The following is a 19,558-nucleotide window of genomic DNA, read 5'->3' as shown; positions in this document are numbered from 1 at the left end:
TATTGGCATTATTCTTCTTCATTGGATGTTCATGAGTATTGTCTTGGTCTGATCACTGTTTCATAAACATCAAGTATTCTCCACCATAATCAGATTAAATATCTTATTATTATTTTTCTACGTTGATGCCTAACTTTGGCTGTATAACTTTTAAATGCATCTATTGTTTACTTCAAACGGAAGAGATATGAGAACCCTTATCAAGAATAATCATCTATCAATATGATCAAATATTTTTGGTCATTCATGATGATAGAGGGCAAGGTCAACAAATATAAGTTTTAAAAGTTCTAAAAGCTGAATTGGAACATGTTCTCCTTATGTTTGTTTAATTTCCTTTGACACATTCGACATATGTGTCAAAGTATTTGAATTCAAGTTAATTAAAATTCAATATGAAATGAGCCTTACAACTCTCTTTTAAAAAAATGTTACCCAACCTTATATCCCATAAATATGATGAATTCACATTAACAAACTTGATTTTTATACCAAATAAGCTGGTTTACAAGAGCTGATCTAATGAAGATGGGATAGTGTCAACTAAATGTAATGTTTCATAAGCCACCAAACATCCAGTACTTTGAGTGCTGAAATTTGAAATAAGACTGAACTTTATAATTCCAATGATAATAGGATTTGTCCAAGACAGAAATTGATATTAAGTTATGTCCAAATGATGGTAGAATAAAAAACTCATTCATATGAAAGTGATAACAGGTCTTTGACTTTCACTTGAAGACACCAAGAGTATCAACCTCCATCCCATGAGCATCCCTTTGATAGATTAATTTTTCATCTTCACTCAACTATTGATGGTTGAAGCAGCCCTGCATTACTACACTTATCATGGTAGCACCCAAATCAACCCACTTATCATGGTTGAGGCCAATAATGTCTTCATTCACATTTAATAATCTGGTCAAATAATGTTTTCATTTGACTCTGGCCAAATAATTATTTTCCTTCGGCTGTTATCTATGCTACGTATTTATTGGTGCCTAATGAATACATCAAATACACAATAAATTTTTGTCATCAAGAACCACACAAGTGGGCATGTATATGCTGCCCGAACCAATTGATTTGCATCAGTCAAGGGGACCTCGGGCACAAAGGATTCAGTAATATATCTTCATAAACACTACATTTACATGAGGAAATCCAGATTCATACATCCGGACATTGTTGGGGGTGAGCAGTTAAAGTGTGGAGGGAGAAAAACCTTTTTACATTTATATAAAATCAGTTCATGCATTTATAAAGCCTATATATAAAAGGTTTATACATAGGGCTTACATTGCCCCAAAATTATCTTCTCTCCGTCCTAAAGAGCCCCTAAACTAGGCCTTCTTTATGCTGAATTTTTGGGCCTCTTTTTTAGAAAAGAGACTTAAAAATGTCTCATCACGAAAAACATAAACTTATCTCTCAAATATCTCGCTAACTTTGGCTCTGGTCTCAGTCCATCTTTGTCCCATGACACATCTCTCTCTCTCTCTCTCTCTCTCTCTCTCTCTCTCTCTCTCTCTCTCTCTCTCTCTCTCTCTCTCTCTCTCTCTTTACATAGTTAATTATATTTAACTTAATACTTAGGTCCTAAAGATAATTAAACATAAAAAAATTATTTTTTTACATTTGAATTTTACGATGTCAAGTGGGGTTAATAAAATGCATTACAAATTCACAAAAAACCACAATAATTAGGACATTGGCACAAAATGTATGACTCATGAGAATGATATGAACAAAAAATAACAAACATATCAAATCATTAATTCCCAGCATGTATAATATATTTTTAAATTTTAAATGATTCAGAATTATAATCCTCTATAGAAAACATCTAGCACAATCGTGCATTCTCATTGGTAAAGAGTTTGAAAATTCAAACATAAGCCTCGAAGAAGTGGGCTTCCTGGGTTCCCACCAAAGATACACATGCCTATGTCAATGGATTGACTAAAAATTGTATATGAATAATATGCCCGTAGTTTCAGATGAGAGAGAATAATAAAGGTCTTCACACTCTTAGAGATAGAGCAAAGGAATAGTTCAGGAAGTTAGGACATATATTTTAGTAATGGGAAGAAATTTATCATTTTTTCATAAAAACATATGTTCATTGGGGAGACTAAAACTTATAAGAGAGACACCCGACCATTCAATTAAGATGATGACTCCAGTAAATTTTGTGACAAATTCAAAAGACAATTAGAACCTTATAATGTAATTTTAATATATCACCATGGAAAATATAATTTTAAATGTATCCGATATTTTAATGGAATTTTAAATTACAACTTGAGGAATAAAGTAGATATAAATTGTTTAGGACCGTTCCTAGATCCATATGAGAGTAATATGGTGAACCTGACAGGGAAGTAAAAATGGTAGAGATCTACGCCCTAAAAGAGGAGAATAAAATGTCAAGGGAATGGAACCTGATAGTGATATGGGAAAAGTAAAGAGGGATCTAGGGGAAGTGTAAAAATCTATGGAAACTATTTCAGAAATGACGGGAAAAATTTAAGAATAGAAATAAGATGTATCATGGTTGACATCTCCTTATACAATTTTCTTTGCAAGATGATCATGTAGATCGAAAATTCCAATGAAGTGAATAATTGAATGCTGTAAATTATGAGAAAATATTGAAATCTATGTCATATAAGAGAAAACTTGAACTTCAGTTATTGACCTCAGCCAATTAAGATCAATATAAAAATTTCAGCTGAATCGAGATTACCCCAATCTCAACAACCCCAGGTACCTAAAAGCAGTCCAAATTAATGTATAATTAGTTATTTCAGGAAAAATAAGGAAAATCAGACCAGAAGGATACACAAAATGAATATGAAAATGTGTCAGAAGATTAGTAAACGTATACCATGTCTAGATGCATGCCATCAAATAAAATCTGATATGTTTTAGACAATTTATGGGAATGTGACAGAAGAAAGTAAATAATATAACAATGTGATGATTTAGGAATTTTTGTGGGGAAGGATAAAAAAATATGATTAAAAATTCCAAACTCCTATGCCTGAAGCATAAATCATCCCAATCCCTATCAAAATAATACACTCATAGAAAAACGCAACAAGCTCGTTATCACAACCATCCAGGAATATTCCTTAAGGTATGTTTGCTCTTTTTCCAAATATATCAAGGAATCAGAAATTCAAAGACGGTGAAATCATCTGATATTATGATCTCAGTCCAGCTCAATAAAATTTGAGAAAAGATGTAACATCCTGAAGGATTATTAATCAGATTTGAGATAGGAGGTATAACCTTTTACATCATTTTTGTATTATCATAACAGTGTGAACATCATGCCAAAGTCAAAATATGATAAATATTGCATGAGTTACAAATACCCGTTGAATCAGTAATAGATAAACTATCTGAAGTTAAAATATATGATAGTGAAAGTAGAGAACTAAAAGATTCATTTTCATTTTCTTGTGGATGACATGGAACTAAAGGAAGTTAAACCCATGCACATATTATCTTTGACATGCCTTTCCCAGATGCCACCAAGTGAAGGAAAGGTTCAAAAAATGGAACAAGGGAGTTTGAATTATGAGAAGAAAAATTAGAAGAATTTTTTTTTTAAGATGATGAAGTATTACATATGCCTACTCATGAAGAACACAGTACATATGACCTTGTGTGTGAAGAATACTATTTTCAAAGAGATTTTTTTGAAATACGAGAACTCAATCATGAGAACAATGCTCATGAAACCTAAAAAAGTCACCCAAATCATGAATCATAACTCACACCTTACCTTCTTCCCTTTAATATGCATTTGTCGAACCCAAAGAGCCACTCATCATCATTCCTTAACACCTAAACAAGAGGATGCTTTCTTTGAGGCATTGATGATAATATTTAGGCCGGGTCATAGGTTGGACCTATGATAAAACCTTCACATGATAGAGGTATTGATGAAACATATCTTTAAAATGTCTTAAAGCGGATGTGATATATGCAAGGGATATTCCAGTTCATATGGGATAATATCAAAAACATGGCATAAATACAAACCAGACTTGCATATTTACCTGTCATAAACATGGCATAAGCACCATTATGATGAAGAGAAGGTTAGCTTTACCTGTCCAGTGGCTACTTTTGCTTTTAAGGAGATGCCCTTTGGTATGTGTGACGCCCCAAATACATTCAGGAAAGCATGGACCAGAGGAATTGAGGATAAGTATTCAGGCAATTGGAACCTACCTATATGAAGCAACTTTTAAAAAACTTTAAAAATTCCTCAGCCATGCGAGCTTCTATAGGAGACACATTCAGACCTCCATTCCCTAGTCGAATCTGATCTCAAAAGCCGTTGGTTCATTGTTTGACCTCAATAAATCATTTTATATAACCCCATTCTGTTCTATACATACATACACACACACACATATATATATGTATGTGTGCGTGTGTGATTCATATAATTAGCGCACCATTGGTCATCAATAAATGAATATTTTTTTGAAAGTAATCTTTTATATCCCTAATCCATATTTGCAACATAAGTTTGGATGATGATAGAGGTGATGTTGTGATATATTAAACCCTAAAGCTAATTCCTACATGACATGAAGCAACTATGATAACCCAAAAGATCTCCTAGAATAGAAAATTAATGTCAAAGCTATCACAATCTTAGTACATTTAAATTTACCTCAAATCCTCTGTCCATGAATATGACACCCAAAAATATCAAGCCCATGTAACCTTCATCTGTTAAACTCTTGCAAGCGACATGGTTGGCATCTTTCTAGAATATCATCCTGCGTGCATCTGGGCCCAAAAGCACTTTCTATTCAAACCCGCTTGCTGACTCAGCCTTGAAACATGATATCAGTCTGTCTCTATCCCCACCTCCAAAAAAAAAAGAATATACCCCAGAAGGCTGCTGATCCTATACAAAATTACAGCCTTCACAAACCCCACTTACAATTTGCTTGAATTTTCCCTCTGGTCCTATCCAAAACCAGGGTGGGCCCTTTAGCCCTGCAATCGCAGCTCTATAGCAACCCATCTGCAGTACTCTTCCACACACATCTCTTCTCTTCTCTCTTATCTATCTCTCTATCTATCTCTCTCTCCTTCCACCGCCATGGGAGATGGGTTCTGGAGCAGGCCGCCGGCGCCATACCATGTCTCCCCGGGCATCATCAAACGCCCCCCTGGCGACTCAGGTACACCATGAATTCAATCTCATGATGATCACCATCGTGATAATACTATGCCACCATGAACAGATGCCAATCCAGCGCGAGAAGCTTCCGCCATGGGGATAGTCCACTGCGTGCCGAGAGGGGGCGACGCGGCCAAGGAGTCCAAACCCATGGTCACCTCCTACGATCACCATCTCCGCAAAGTGGGTACCCGCCCATCTCTCTCTCTCCTGCAAAACCCATCATCATCATCATCATCATCATCATCATTGATGACTGCAGATGCCATCATCGCTGGAGGCAGCGAGCGGGCTGGCGAGAACTGGGCTGGAGTCGCAGCCGCGCCAAGACCAGCTTCCTCCTCCGTTGCCTTGACAGGCTTCTCCTCTGGTTTGGAATTTACTTGGCTTCTTCTTGGGCTTGTTTCTCTCTTTCTGTGAGTGAAAAATGCACGCCTACGCCCGAGCCGGCCGGCCCGCCGGCGCGCCGGACCGGTTCGCGCTGCCTTTCGTGCTCCGCCGCTGCGCCGCCGGGCTCGGCCCGCCGGTCCACGCCCACGCCTTCAAGCTCGGCCTGGACTCGAGCCCCCCGACCGCCCTCTCCCTCCTGGAGATGTACTCCCGGTCTAGCCCCGACCTGAGCTTCGCCCGCCGCGTGTTCGACGAAATGCCCAGCAGAAACGCCGCCGCGTGGACAGCCCTCGTCGCCGCCCACGCGCGCCGCGGGCTGGTCGCCGATGCCGAGCGGCTCCTCGCGGCGATGCCAGAGAAGTCCGCAGTCGCGTGGACCGCCGTCGTCTCCGGGCACGCCGCCGCCGGGGACCATGCTGCAGCGCTGGCGGCTTTCCAGCGGATGCAGCGCGCCGGGACCGAGCCTGACTGGGTCGCCCTGGTCGTCGTCCTCGCCTCCTGCGCCCGTCTCGGGGCGCTTGAGACCGGCCGCTGGGTGCACGCCCTCGCCGTGCGGATGGGCCTGCTGCACGCTCACCCCCGCCTCGGCAACGCCCTGGTGGAGATGTACGCCAAGTGCGGCAGCGTGGAGCACGCGCGGCAGGTTTTCAATTCGATGCCGCGGCGGGACGTGGTGAGCTGGACGGCGATGATTGGGGGGCTGGCGCGGCACGGGCGGGCGGCGGAGGCGGTGGCGCTGTTCGACGCGATGGGCCGGGCCGGCGAGGCGGTGCCCAATGGGGTGACGGTGCTGGCGGCGATCTCTGCGTGCGCTCATGCAGGGATGACGGACAAGGGGCTGGAGATCTTCGGCGGCATGGGGGCAGCGCGTGGGGTGGAGCACTACGGGTGCGTGGTGGATCTGCTGGCGCGGGCAGGGCGGGTCCGGGAGGCGCTGAAGGTGGTCAGTGAGATGCCGGTGGAGCCGGACGCCGCCGTGTGGGGCGCGCTGTTGGGGGCGAGCAGAAGCCGGGGAGAGGATGAGGTGGCGGCGCTGGCGGCGGAGCGGTTGCTGGAGCTCGAGCCGGAGAGCGCCGGGGACAGCGCGGGCGCGTCGAATGCGTGCGCCGTGGTGGGGAGGTGGGACGACGTGGCGCGGCTGAGGCGCCAGATTCGGAGCCAGGGGAAGGTCCCCGGGTGCAGCTCCATCGAGGTGGGCGACCGGGTGAGGGAGTTTGTCGCCGGGCCCGGATTTGGTCCTGAGTTCTTGGAGATCTCTCAGCTTCTGCAGCTGCTCACTGCCCATATCTGCACCAGGGAGGAAGAATATGAGGAACCTGCAGAGGCTGATCTTGTGTGAGGATCCTACGGTTTTATGCTGTACATTTTTGGAGGTGATCGTAGAATCATTGACCCGAGTGGATTCATACCGTAACTAGACATGGTCCTTCTGTTCTGTTCTGTTGTTTTTAACGAACAAAATATTCACACAAAAGAACTGCACAGGGCCTTGTTCTTTGTTCCGTTCTTTTTCTTTTTCAAAAAACGAACAAAATTCGCACATTCGCACAAATTCGCACAAATTCGCACAAAACTAGAACAAAATTCGCACAAAGCGAACAAAAGAACCGCACACAGGTCTGTGCGATGTTCTGCTCGAATTTATTTTTGTTCTGTTCGGAAAAAAGAACAGTACAAACAATTCGCACAAAAAGAACAAAACGACCATGTCTAACCATAACAGAAGCGTTTTCAATCCTCTGCAGTCAGAACTGTTGTTTACAATATATCGATGGAAAAGAAGTGATGATATTTCTCTGATATGACAGAGGATTAGTTCTCTAGGTGATACCAAATTCCTCCCAGAGGATTGAAAATATTAAGTTCTCAGGATCATTTTTTTTTTTGAATGAAGGTTCTCAGGATCATTCCCCATATGCTCGATGGAAATTGTGCTTGTTTTGAACAAGATATAAAGATATCCCCGGAGGGTTGAGAAACCCAAGTTAAAAATTTTCTCATGTTCTTTTATAGGAAAATAGTGTTCTGGTTCTCAACTATGGCAGCAATAGTTTTAAGTTCAAAAGATTTTTCCACCACAATTATTTGGAAAATACTGCGTTACCATTTTTAAATATGGCAGAGCGAAGTCTAATGTAACATCAGAATCTACCCAGAGGATTATGCAATGCAATTCCCATTTTTCAAATATGGCAAAGCAAAGTCTAGTGCAACATCAGAATTTACGAATAATAGCATTGCAATAGCTTAGTCGCAGCATCAAGTTCACTAGAGGATCTGTCAATGCGACGTTCTAAGATCCTCCCACTATTTTTTTTCATGGAAATAATGAGCTGATTTTGTATAAAATATGGCAGCAATAATCTTAAGCAGTTTCAGACTTCCCCCGGATGATATGTAATCTCAAGTGCTAACGATTTTCTTCAAGTTTATTTCTAGAGATGAGAGGTAAAATTTCCAAAAGATGGCAGCAAACTAATAGTTTTAATCCATAACAGTGGAGTACATCAAGTGACATGAATCATATAATCTAAGAGCAGAAATTCAACCATTTCCTCTTACCTATGAATGAGAAATTTCATTGGCGAGCAGAAATCCAAAAGATGGCAGCAAACTAATAGTTTTAATCCATAACAGTGGAGTACATCAAACGCCATGCATGATATAATGTAAGAGCAGAAATTCAACCATTTCCTCTTACCTATGGATGAGAAATTTCATTGGCGAGCGATGAACCAGAGAACCTCTCCGTTCTCTTCACTCTTTCCTAACTCTTCTCCTTCCTCAATCCCGGCGATCTCTTGAAATACGTCTTCGAGAATCGATCCGGCAAACGGGATCCGCAGTTCTTGGGAGATCGTGAAGCCCCAACACTTGAACCTTCGGTTCTTGAAAGATTATCTGAATGGATGACGACCTCTCTCTCCCGTCCTCCCATCTCTTCCCCATCATCTTTGCCAGAATCGCTCATCTTTCTGCAGGGGAACTCTGCCAACGAGCTACCCATCAACGGTTTATCATGTTCTCCACAATTCTCGACGGCATCCGCCCCATCCTCCGCAGAAACGACACCAGCAGGAGGAAGATTCTGGATCTTGCTAGGGTTTCTGAGAAAAGGGCAGCAATCGATGCATAAGAAGTCGTGGAGGACATCGGATCGAACGAGATACCCCCTCTGAATCGGCAGACATCGAGGATGAACTCGGCAGGAGCAATCTTGGCAAACAACAGCGGATTGCTGTTCTTCCAAGGAGAAATTCTCGAAGCAGTAAGAGCACGCCTCGGCGCCGCGCACGGCGCGGAGACAAACCTCGCAGAGAAGGACGATCCGCCAATGGCTGTCGAAAACTTCAAGCCCATCGCTTCTCTTGCCGCAGCAATGGCAGTCGCGGAGGTTGGAAAGATCTGCAATCTTCTTCCTTCTCGAGAAGATCCGAGAGACAGAGGGAAGGCCGCGGGAAGAAGATCCATCGTTGCCGTGCTCCATCGCCGCTGGCATTGATGGTGAGATTTGAGAACAAAAATGAAGAATAATTCCCTCCCGTCATGAAATATAGAACACTTTTTGAAAGAAAATTATCTCTTATTTTATTTTTTTTGGAAGAGATTAAGAAAAATCACCCAAACTCGGTAACCTTCCCTATGTGATAAATAGATGTGATTTTTTCCCTATGTGAATCAAACTCGGTAACCTTCCCAAATTTTCCGGATTGTTGGGGACGTGGACGATGGACGGGACGGGACAAATCCCACGTCCCAATTTTTAGAGTTTTGACTAAATCATCCCGTCCAGGGTTTGCCCCGTCCCGCTTTTTTCGCCCACGTCCTGTCTCGTCTGAAACCATCCCGTCCAATAAATTCTCGTCCTGTCCAACATCCCGGGACAAAACAGGGCGTGTGTCAGCATTAGACCACTCAGAAATTGACATGTGGCGCAGGACCTGTCAGGCACATAATATACTCCCACAGGACAAAATAACCATCCAGTCCCCCACCCAAGACCCCAGATGGGACGGTTATTTCGTTCATGGACAAAACAATAGTCCCACCCCGGACGGGCGGATGATTCTTCGTCCCGTCAATTGTCCAAAGTCCTGGACGAGATGATTTTCCTGTCCACAGACAAAATTACCATCCCGTCCGAGTCCCTGCACTGTATGTACAACACAGGTTCGGTGCGGTGCAGCCATATTGCCAAGAGTACTGCCAAGGGTCGATCGTGTCCTCAGAGTGCACCGCCCTGTATAGACTCCCAGAACGTCTCATCTGAAGAGATATCCGCCCATGTATTTTATCTAGTTTCTAAACTGGTTGAAATTGAAATTGAACTATTCCTCTCTCTCTCTCTCTTACATGTTTTTTTTTAACTAGGAATATTATAGAGCTTCTTGGAAAAATCATATGTTAGCGGCATGACATTATAGAATGCTGTAAGAATGCTTAAGAAGACTGGAGGGTGAGAATGGTTGACCATGCCCCTCTCGCCCCCTGAATGCACGGCTCTGTATCTACTCCCAGAATACCTACCCACGTATCTACCCATTCTATAATGCCATGCCACCAACATATTATGTTCCTTGAGGAAAAAAATTATGTATGAGGGAGAGAAATAGTTCAAAATGATACATGTAATTTTTCTAATTGGAAAAATCAAATGTTGGTGGCATGGCATCATAGAATGGTGTATGAATACTAAAAAGGACTGGAGGGAGAGAAAGTCAACCATCTGTGTAAAGACTGAGATGAAAAGTCAACGCTACATTGACTCACAATACAGGAAGTCAATGCCTGACCAAATGAAAGGAGCCACACATGGGAAATGGTGACTTTCTGGAAGGTCCTGTCCTGCGTGAAATATTTTCTGTACATTAAACAACAGTACTTGCCTTGGCAGTCAAAACTCTATCTATATCTCTCTCTCTTCCATGAGAGAGAAAGAGAGACACGGAGGAAGCTATAGCGGGGTAGAAAGAGGCATTGTGGTGGATATAGAGAGATACAGCCAGCACGCTGGAGAGATAGATAAAGAGACACTGACGTAGAGAGGAATACATTAGGAGACAGTTAAATAAAGAGTGCAAACTATAGATTTGTATTGAGAAGCGTACATAGAGGGAGAGGTGGAGAGAAAATAATAGAGATATTCCAGTGTTAGACACTGATACAAAGAGATAGATAGAGAGAGATGGAGCTATAAACAGATCATGGACAAGGAGGTGATAACTTAGAGAGTTGAGATAGAAAGAAAGATTGATAATGGGGGAGTGAGAAAGAAGGAACTATATATAGCGATATAAGTTAACTTTAAAGAGAAATAAACTTGAAGGACAGTTTTTCGAAAGTCATAAAGTTTCAGTTACGCCCAAAACCACTAGTAACTATCGTTCAAACATTTATTAAAAAAACTAAATGATTCAAAGTTTATTTTCTCTCGTCATCATCGTCCCCACAGATCGACGCTTGCAACATGGATGACGACGATTTCCTTCTCGTCACTGTCTTCCAATCGTAATTATAGTCCACACCCAGCACATAAAGAAAAAAATGTTTTTAAAATATCTATATGAAAAAACATGAAGACAGTCCACATTTTACAGATCTTCACGGATGGGGGAAACTCTGGCGGTGGTGGCGGTCGCAGCGACTTAAGGAGCATCGCCATCGCAATCATCTGGCAGGTTCTCCTTTCTCAGGCTTGGCCGCGGTAGAATAAAAAGGTGATAATGATGATGATGATGATGATGACTTCGATGATGACAATGATGATGACGATGACGGCCATGGCAATGATAATGATCAAGACAATGAAGAATAAGGAGGGGTACCTCCGAGAGCCGCGCATATTGCCCGCCTCGCACCCGCCCAAAAAATCCGCGAATAAAAAACGTAGTTAGAGAGATGAAGGGAAGCTCATTTCCGCATCGCCTTTGCCGCCCTCTCGCTCTGCGGAAAATCAACGACCAGATGACGCTAATTCCCTCCCAGCAATCGAGGACGACGGTATGATGAGTTAACCTGGACTTGGGCGAGGACTTCTTCCAGATAGGAGGTGATATCAGAGAAACAAGGCCGCCTACTTGGAGAACCATCCCAGCATCTCTGGATCAAGCTCCGCACCCCGGGGTGTATGTCTTGTGGGATATCCGGCCTCACACCCTTCAAAAAAAAATTTATAATGAGAATTAGTTTAAAGGAGATAATTTTACGGAGAATTTTTTTTTATTGAAATTATTTTTACGGAGAAATTATTTTCACAGAGAAATTATTTTTACGGAGAAATTATTAAATTAGCAACAACAGTTGACCTTCCTCACTCCCAGCGCAGCCTGTACAGGAGTGGAGTTTTCGTAGGGAATCTGCATAAAAAAATCAAGAAAAAAGGGTTTAAGAATAATTTGAGATTCAGGATTTAAATAACACTTTTAGATTATAGACTCTTAGTGCACTTCTTCTCCTTATTTGGATCCGACGCGTATAACGTCAAGTAATAAAAAAAATCGATCAAATAATCGAATGATAGCACAAAGTTAATTGAAATTGAACAGTCCAACGGTCGCCACTTGATCACGCTAATTATTCCACCCGACAATGGGCAGATGAGGATTTGAGTAAAATTTCTGATTAAACACATCGAACGCAATTTTTCTCAAATTAATGATAAATTATCGAAAAAGAAAAACTAAAAGAATATCCCAGATTCGACATGTGATACCTTCGACGTGACTAATTCCCAGAGCACAATGCCAAAACTGTACACGTCAGCTTTATGATCGTAGGATTGATGATTTATCACCTTGAAGGGCAAGAATAATGATCAGGAAAGCAGAGTTAGTTTTTCGTAATTCAATTTAATTAAATACTGAACAATTAATCATCGATTCGTAGGAAGAAATATACAACCTCGGGTGCCATCCATCGATACGTTCCTGTCTCTGCGGTCATTATTCCACCTTTATTTTTAAACCGTGCCACCCCAAAATCGGCCACCTTAACAACCTAGAGCGAAGATTAACATAGAACAAGATGAATCAGGAGAGTTGAGAATTGAAACCTTTTAACCATATGATTAGAATAATCATAAAGTCATGGTTGAGATCAGCTACGAACATTATTGCCGTCCAGCAAGAGATTAGCTGATTTCAAGTCTCTATGTATTATGTTCTTTTGGTGCAAATAGTCCATTCCCTTGGAGGTGTCTATGGCGAACTTCAGTACTAAAGGAAGCTCCAGAACGTTGTTTTGTTCGTGTAGAAAATCGTAAAGGTTCCCTCCACACATATACTCTGTCAGGAGAAACCATTAAAGCGAATCAAGTTTTATATAATTTGGCAGAAGAAACAATTAGCAAAAAAATTTTATTTTCCATTTTCCTATAAGGAAATGATGAGAAGTTCGTACCCGTGACTATACATAAGTGTGCTGGCTTCGTGCATGCACCGATGAAACGGACGACGTTCCTATGGTTAACCTCCCTGATAATGGCATGGACGTAAATTAACTCATACTGTCAGACTCACCTTTAATCATATTGAATGGGTGATAACCTACCTTAGAATAGAGATTTCTTGATTGAACTCTACTTTGGACGATTCATTCAAGTGCTCTGATTTTAGGAGTTTAACGGCGACATCCTCTCCCATATAGATTCCACGATACCTATGAAAGACGGACATGGATAGAATTTAACTTCAGGCAGGTCAAGATTGTAAAAGAAAGGAGAAAAATCCGAGGCAACTGGGGGCTCACAAATCTCCACAATATCCCGATGCAATTTTCTCCCCTATCTTCAACAATCTTCGGTCAATCTCCCAAGCTCCATCTCCCTCTTGGAAAGTGGGCACCTCTGATACAGAGTGCGATGGACCCACAAATGAGCGCTGCATTTGAACAACACATGCTATTAGCTAACTCAAAGTTATGCTAAGTACCTCAAAAGCCATCCTCCTGACTAGGGTTTACAGCCACAGGAGAAACTTGACATCGTCATCCAAAAACTGATAATGTCAACAGACTGGCTCTACGAAGCACTGTAGATCCATATTCTCAATCCAGAAAATCTGTCTCATTTTGACGAACCATCCATAATATTTCAGAAGAAGAAAATCAACTTCAACTTGCCCCAGAAGGGATTAAAAAAGAAATCGGGGTTGGACTCATGGTCGAGCCAAAAAACACAAAAACTAAGCAGAGGGACGTGAAGGCCGCAGTGGAAAGCATCAATAATATGTAAAGAAGCAGCCTGGTGAAAGGACTGAACAGAAATCGCAAGGAGGTGGGCAAAAATATAAAAATAATGCATCTTGCTCTCATTGTGGATCGAAGGGTCATATTAAAAGAGTCATGCTGGGACTTGCATGGGTAACCTGCCAGGGCAATGCAAGTACATGTCACCAATGCACATGGAACATAAAAAGGGGATCCAGAGACTAAATTGACGGATACTATTCGAAATATACCCAGGCCTGGTAATGAAGATATCATTTCTCTGAACGAGAAGATAGACGAATTGAAGAGTATGATTAGCTCAACTTCCATGCGAGATCTGGTGACTCATCTATGCATTAATGTCATTAGAAAATGACTGATTTTAGAAGGGGTCACTGCCGATATGACTCCACATCGTTCTATGTTTTTTCCCATCTCCATACTAGGGAAAGACGAATTTTCACAGCGGAGGGGGAAGTCTTGTGATAGACGCTATTCGAGGACATACAGAAGGAGGAAGCTCAGATCTGGTCAACGGGCAGTTGACCAGCGTAACTGACTCCACTTAGTTATATAAATAAAGGGGGGGGACACCAGCTGGAGGGACATTCTGTTTTTCTTGTGCAAGAAGCTATCTCGCTTCCCACGGGAGGAGTCGCAAGAGCGCTGCCCCACCGACGACCTGGAGGGAGGAGTCCAGCCGCTGAGGAGGACCGCCACGATCAAGAAGGAGCTCGACCGAGGGGAGAGCCGTCGTGATCATCTCCAGTCTAGCCATTTCCAATTCCTGTTGCTACAAACTACATTTTCATATTCGAATATTACAATTCATCGAACCGAGAATTGTTTTGATACGAAGAGCTTATCAACTTGCCTCTAATGTGCTAATTGTTCCTGACCATATGGCACAAATAATATCCCTTCAGAAGTTTGATAGGGTTAAAAATTGTGTCTTGTGCTGCACATCTGGTAGTTGTTTTATTCTTAATAAGGCAAGGAGCTTTGAAGACTTTAGATTCTAGAGCAAGGAATGGGCTCTTGAATGTTGATGATGCCCTAAGTACTGGGTGGTGGAAGGCAGTGGTAAAGTGGAACCGGGCCGTGGAGGTTTGTAGAAGCTAAAATTATGACATTTTTGTAGCTGAGGAATGATGCTCAGGCTGAGCCAGCATTTGAGGCTGCTGAAGGTTAATGAGTAAACAGTCAGAGGTAAAGAATTCACTCATACACGATTCAATTTACACCCACGACGAACAATTAGCAATTAAGTTACTGTGAAGATACAGAACCTAAGGCCATAAGACACTGTATGACAAAGTCATCCGATTACTGGAATACAACTTATAGATATAAAATATCAAAAAGTTTATTCAAAACTCATATATCAAATCTTACACACGATATGCTTAATATACTCTTAAATTTAACATAGTTGTGGAATAGTTAAAAAAATATGCCTCTACTGTTTTAACTGTGCGCTACTCGTCACTTTGCAAAACACAAGGGAGCTTTGTTTGGTGGGAAAAGTGAACGAAGAAACTTTCCTTTCACCCAATTTCATTGCATTGTATTGGGTCTGGCGGCCACAATTGCTGTGACAGGCTCCCGATGGTTTGTATATTTGTGGATGAGTGTACAAGGTTGATATGGGTTCATTAGTTACATCAAAGTTGGCGGCCATGATTCATTGTCATGGCGAAGAGCCAGTTCGGTACATCCGTTCAGAGCTTTAGAGATAATTTCATTGTCATGGCAACCACAGTCAGGGGCATCTTTAATGAGAATCTATCTACTTATTTCAAATTACAAGTTGCAGTCGCAAAGCTTGATTCTGGAGAGACTTTTGCATCGGTCGCAAAGCTCAACACATTATATATCCTGATTGCTTTGGCTGCCAATTTGGATTGAAACTTGTATCAGCATGACAAGAAGAAAGTCTTATTCATGGAGACCTTGACAAAGATATCTATATGCAATTGCCACCAGGGAACTATGAGTCTGGGCATAAAGAATGTAAGTTGAAAAAGGCCTTACATGGTTTGAAGCAATCACCTCATTCATGGTTTGGAAAGTTTACCCACAGTATCAAAAGCATCGGATCACACTCTGTATTTATGAATGGGGAGGAAGATTGCAGCTATTTCTTCTTTGAATGCTCCTTTGCTCGCACGGTTTGGGCCAGCCAGCCACTTTTAAGAATGAAGGTGACATCTGAATGGGCTTTTTGGGACTCGGCACAGAATTGCGGGTAGAGGAAACAAGCACGGTGGCCGAGCTCTAGCAGTGTTGTGGGCCATCTGGTTACATAGAAACGAGGTGTTGTTCCGAGGAAGAAGGGCTTCTACAGATGGAGTAATGCATGAAGCAGAAGGAATTAAGGCAGCATGGTCCTCCCAAGCGACGGGAGGTGAAGGGGGATATTGAAGATGACTGAAAGGATGGTATAGGGCCTGTATGGTCCAAATGGGAAGTTCACCGATTAATCGGGTGTTCATCCCTTGTTATAGTTCCAGAAAAAAAAATACTCTGTATTTAGAAATTTGACACTGGGAAAGTCTCCATTTTTCTTATGTATGTAGGTGATATGATAATTACTGGAGATGATTCCCGTAAGAACCACTAACTGAGCTCCAGATTTCTGAGGCATTTGAGATTAAGCCTCTAAGGAGGCTGAGACATTTTCTGGGTATGGAAGCCACCTACTCCAAGACAGATATCTTGGTTTCTTAACATGAAAACATAATTAACCTAATGAAGGAAAAAAAGATGGATGAGTGTACACCGTCACCAGTGCCAATCAACCCAAATATCAAAGTTGGGCTGAATGAAGAAGATCCACCAGCGAATCGCAAGAAGTATCAAAGGTTGATTGGCGGACTTATCAATTTGAGCCAAAGACAGCCTCACAAAGCATTTGCTGTAGGTGCCTGACTCAGTTCATGCAAAGTCCTTGGGATTGGCAAGCAGAGTAGAAGGTTGTTTCATGCTTGAAAGGGACCACAGGTCATTGAATTTCTCCGATGTGGAGGAACTCACATGGATATGTTTACTGATGCTAATAACGGAGGCTGTGTAATAGAACATCAATCTACTTAGGGATATCCCGTATTTATTTGTATAATGGCCCATGAATGGGAGGTGTTAGTGATAGACTATCCCTCATGGGCTAATGGGCCCTATTCTATAAGCCCATTAGCCCTATTATCCTCTCTCCCTCTTAGGGTACATATACCCTTACATGTACTCTGTTCAAGTTATGTCATTATCTTCTTCTTCTCTTCCCCAACATGGTATCAGAGCTCCAGAGCTCCTTCCCTACGGTTTGACATCGCCCACCTACAGCCGCCGCGCACGCACAGCGGCCGCAGCCCGCAGCCGCCGCGCACGCACAGCAGCCGCAGCCCGAAGCTGTCGCGCACGCACAGCAGCCGCAGCCGCAGCACTACCGTAGCAGCGCCGTAACAGCACCATGCCGTTCACCGAGACCGACTTCCTGGAGAAGCCACTGTCCTACAAGGTGGCTCATCTGCTTCCGTCGGTCCCCGAGACGACACTCTTATGGGGCCCGAATCTACTCCCGTGGATGCGCTTCGTCGAGACCACCTTGAAGGCGCGCCAGCTCTTCAAGAATTGCACTGAAGACCCCCTTACCATCGACCACCCACATTATGCAGCGTGGGACGTTGAGGACCAGTTCATCCTCGGCTGGATGTATGCGTACACCCTGGCTCCAGATTTCCGCGACCGTCTTCCGCATCAGAAAACGGTGAAAGGCTTCTGGGATCAGGTGCGCTCTTCCTCCTCCATGGGACTCCCTCCTCCGGCCCCCCGGGTGAGTCGACCGCACTACTTTCTGCCCTCCCTTCAGGTGGCAAGGCACCGTCGATCCTCCCTACGCCCACCTCCGCCGCTCCTCCAGCTGGGACGACGATTTGCTCGTATTGCGGCAAACCGGGCCACGGGCAGAACAAGTGCAAGGAGCGCCTGAATGACTGGCGAAAGAAAGAAGAAAGAGGCAGAAGGCAAGGCCATGGTGGCCCATTCTGATTCCTCCTCCGCCAGCCCCTCCGCAGCGACTATAGACCAGCTTCAGGCAGATTTGGCCCGCCTCCGTGACCAGATGGCTGCCCTGCAGAATCTGTCCACGGCCTACTTCGGCGGCTTTGGTGCGTCTTCCCTTCCTTCATCTTCAGATGCATGGTACTGTGGCCATACGGCCTTCCACTCACCTGTCATCTCCGATACGACTTGGGTCCTTGATTCGGGGGCTACCGAACACATGACCCCGAGCAATGCCCGGTTTGTATCACATGAGCGGCATCGTGGTGGCCACACTGTCCTCATGGCCGGGGGTGGACGTCTCCGTGTGGCCGGAATCGGGGCAGTCTATGTGGACGGCCTTGGTGTGGTCCACAACGTTCTCCATGTCCCTGACCTGCGGGCCGTGCTTATGTCTCCGCAGCGCTTAGTTGATGCTATCTCCTGCTCCTTTCACCTACAACCTGACGGCATGTTTCTGTCTGACAAGGTGGGCCAGACTACACCGATTAGGCGGGAGAACGGACTGCTGATGCTGGACGATGGAGGCCGCTCCCAATGCTTCATGGTGCACCGAACTCTTCTCTCGGTGGCTGAGCAGCGTCGGGGACGCCTTCTGATGGAGCATCAGCGACTTGGACACCCACCTTTCTCCACTTTACAGCGTCTTTTTCCTTCGTTGTGTTCGGGCGTGGACCTTAAGACTATGCTTTGTGAACCTTGTCAGTTAGCCAAGCACCGCAGATCCTCCTTTACTTCATCCTCGTCTCACACATCGGCCCCGCTGTTCCGAGTCCACAGTGATGTTTGGGGGCCAGCACCGCAGATCAGTCTGAAAGGGCACTGCTAATTTCTACTCTTTGTGGACGAAGCTACCCGCTATACGTGGGTCTACCTCCTGACTGCGAAGTCGGAGGTTGCGCAGAATGTTCGACACTTTTGCGCCATGGTACAGACACAGTTTGGTCGAGGCATCCAGCGTTTTCGTTATGACAATGCTCGGGACTTCTTCAACGCTGACCTCGCCTCCTTCTTTGCCGACTGGGGCATCCTCCACGAGTCCTCTTGTGTGGCCACGCCCGAGCAGAATGGCATGGCTGAACGTCGCATCGGCTATGTTACCTCGACGGCGCGGACATTGCTGTTGGACTCCAAGGCGCCGGGGCGTTATTGGGGAGAGGCGGTTTTGACGAGTACTCACCTCGTTATCCGTATCCCCACCCCACTCCTGGAGTTCTCCAGCCCCTTGGACCGGATGACTGTGGCATTCCCGAATCCTTCTTTGCGGACGGGACTCTTGCCTCGTATCTTCGGCTGCACCACCTACGTCCATGATACTTCTCCCACCCGCACAAAGTTTGATGCACGCGCACTCCGGTGTGTGTTTGTGGGTTACTCTTCCCTCCAAAAAGGGTACCGGTGCTATCATCCGCCTTCTCGGCGGTTCTTTATCTCGGCAAACGTCACCTTTGCCGAGCATGAACCCTATTTTGGGGACTACTCTACCTCATCACGCCTTCCGCTAGATGAGGCTCCCTCGGCCCCCCCCTTGGGGCCAAGTCCAATCGTGTAGTCCACCACTCCCACTCCACCCTCCTCACTTCCGGATCTTTCTCCCCTTGATTCCTCTTCCTCACTTCCTCCTGCGGGGTCCTGGGGCGTGTCCTCTACCTCTTCTTCGTTACCTGCCCTTCCTTTCGGCAGCTC

The 19,558-nt window shown here is 44.1% G+C and overlaps 2 protein-coding genes and 1 long non-coding RNA gene across 7 annotated transcripts in view; 1 reads left to right on the top strand and 2 right to left on the bottom strand.

Moving 5' to 3' along the window:
• Window positions 1-2,615: 2,615 nt before the first annotated feature.
• Window positions 2,616-4,066, bottom strand: LOC144711483 (uncharacterized). The gene is made up of 2 exons (XR_013583561.1): window positions 3,797-4,066; window positions 2,616-2,773 (listed from the first exon to the last, which is right to left on the bottom strand). It is a non-coding gene; the product is annotated as an uncharacterized LOC144711483 (long non-coding RNA).
• A 929-nt stretch (window positions 4,067-4,995) lies between these two features.
• On the top strand, window positions 4,996-7,150 carry LOC144710960 (pentatricopeptide repeat-containing protein At2g20540-like). Its single transcript, XM_078584823.1, has 3 exons — window positions 4,996-5,219; window positions 5,283-5,401; window positions 5,481-7,150. The coding sequence occupies exon 3, from the start codon at window positions 5,646-5,648 to the stop codon at window positions 6,945-6,947; it is 1,302 nt and encodes a 433-aa protein (XP_078440949.1). The 5' UTR covers window positions 4,996-5,219; window positions 5,283-5,401; window positions 5,481-5,645; the 3' UTR covers window positions 6,948-7,150.
• A 1,053-nt stretch (window positions 7,151-8,203) lies between these two features.
• LOC144710943 (serine/threonine-protein kinase STY46-like) overlaps window positions 8,204-19,558 on the bottom strand; it is a 30,542-nt gene continuing 19,187 nt past the window's right edge. For 3 of the 5 annotated variants that reach the window (XM_078584792.1, XM_078584793.1, XM_078584794.1), the window contains 9 exons: window positions 13,355-13,485; window positions 13,157-13,264; window positions 13,007-13,080; window positions 12,716-12,891; window positions 12,509-12,604; window positions 12,321-12,401; window positions 11,914-11,964; window positions 11,624-11,764; window positions 11,142-11,551 (listed from right to left, as the gene is read on the bottom strand). In XM_078584792.1, the coding sequence (XP_078440918.1) occupies window positions 11,519-11,551; window positions 11,624-11,764; window positions 11,914-11,964; window positions 12,321-12,401; window positions 12,509-12,604; window positions 12,716-12,891; window positions 13,007-13,080; window positions 13,157-13,264; window positions 13,355-13,485 (891 nt within the window). In that variant the 3' untranslated portion in view covers window positions 11,142-11,518. Of the gene's footprint in view, window positions 9,101-11,141; window positions 11,552-11,623; window positions 11,765-11,913; window positions 11,965-12,320; window positions 12,402-12,508; window positions 12,605-12,715; window positions 12,892-13,006; window positions 13,081-13,156; window positions 13,265-13,354; window positions 13,486-19,558 lie in introns of those variants that run through there. The other 2 variants (XR_013583442.1, XR_013583441.1) reach the window with 2 other exon arrangements.

Source organism: Wolffia australiana, chromosome 13 (genome assembly GCF_029677425.1).
Source record: "Wolffia australiana isolate 7733 chromosome 13, ASM2967742v1".
In the NCBI taxonomy this organism is placed as follows: Eukaryota; Viridiplantae; Streptophyta; class Magnoliopsida; order Alismatales; family Araceae; genus Wolffia; species Wolffia australiana.
This window is presented reverse-complemented; position numbering and strand designations above follow the sequence as displayed.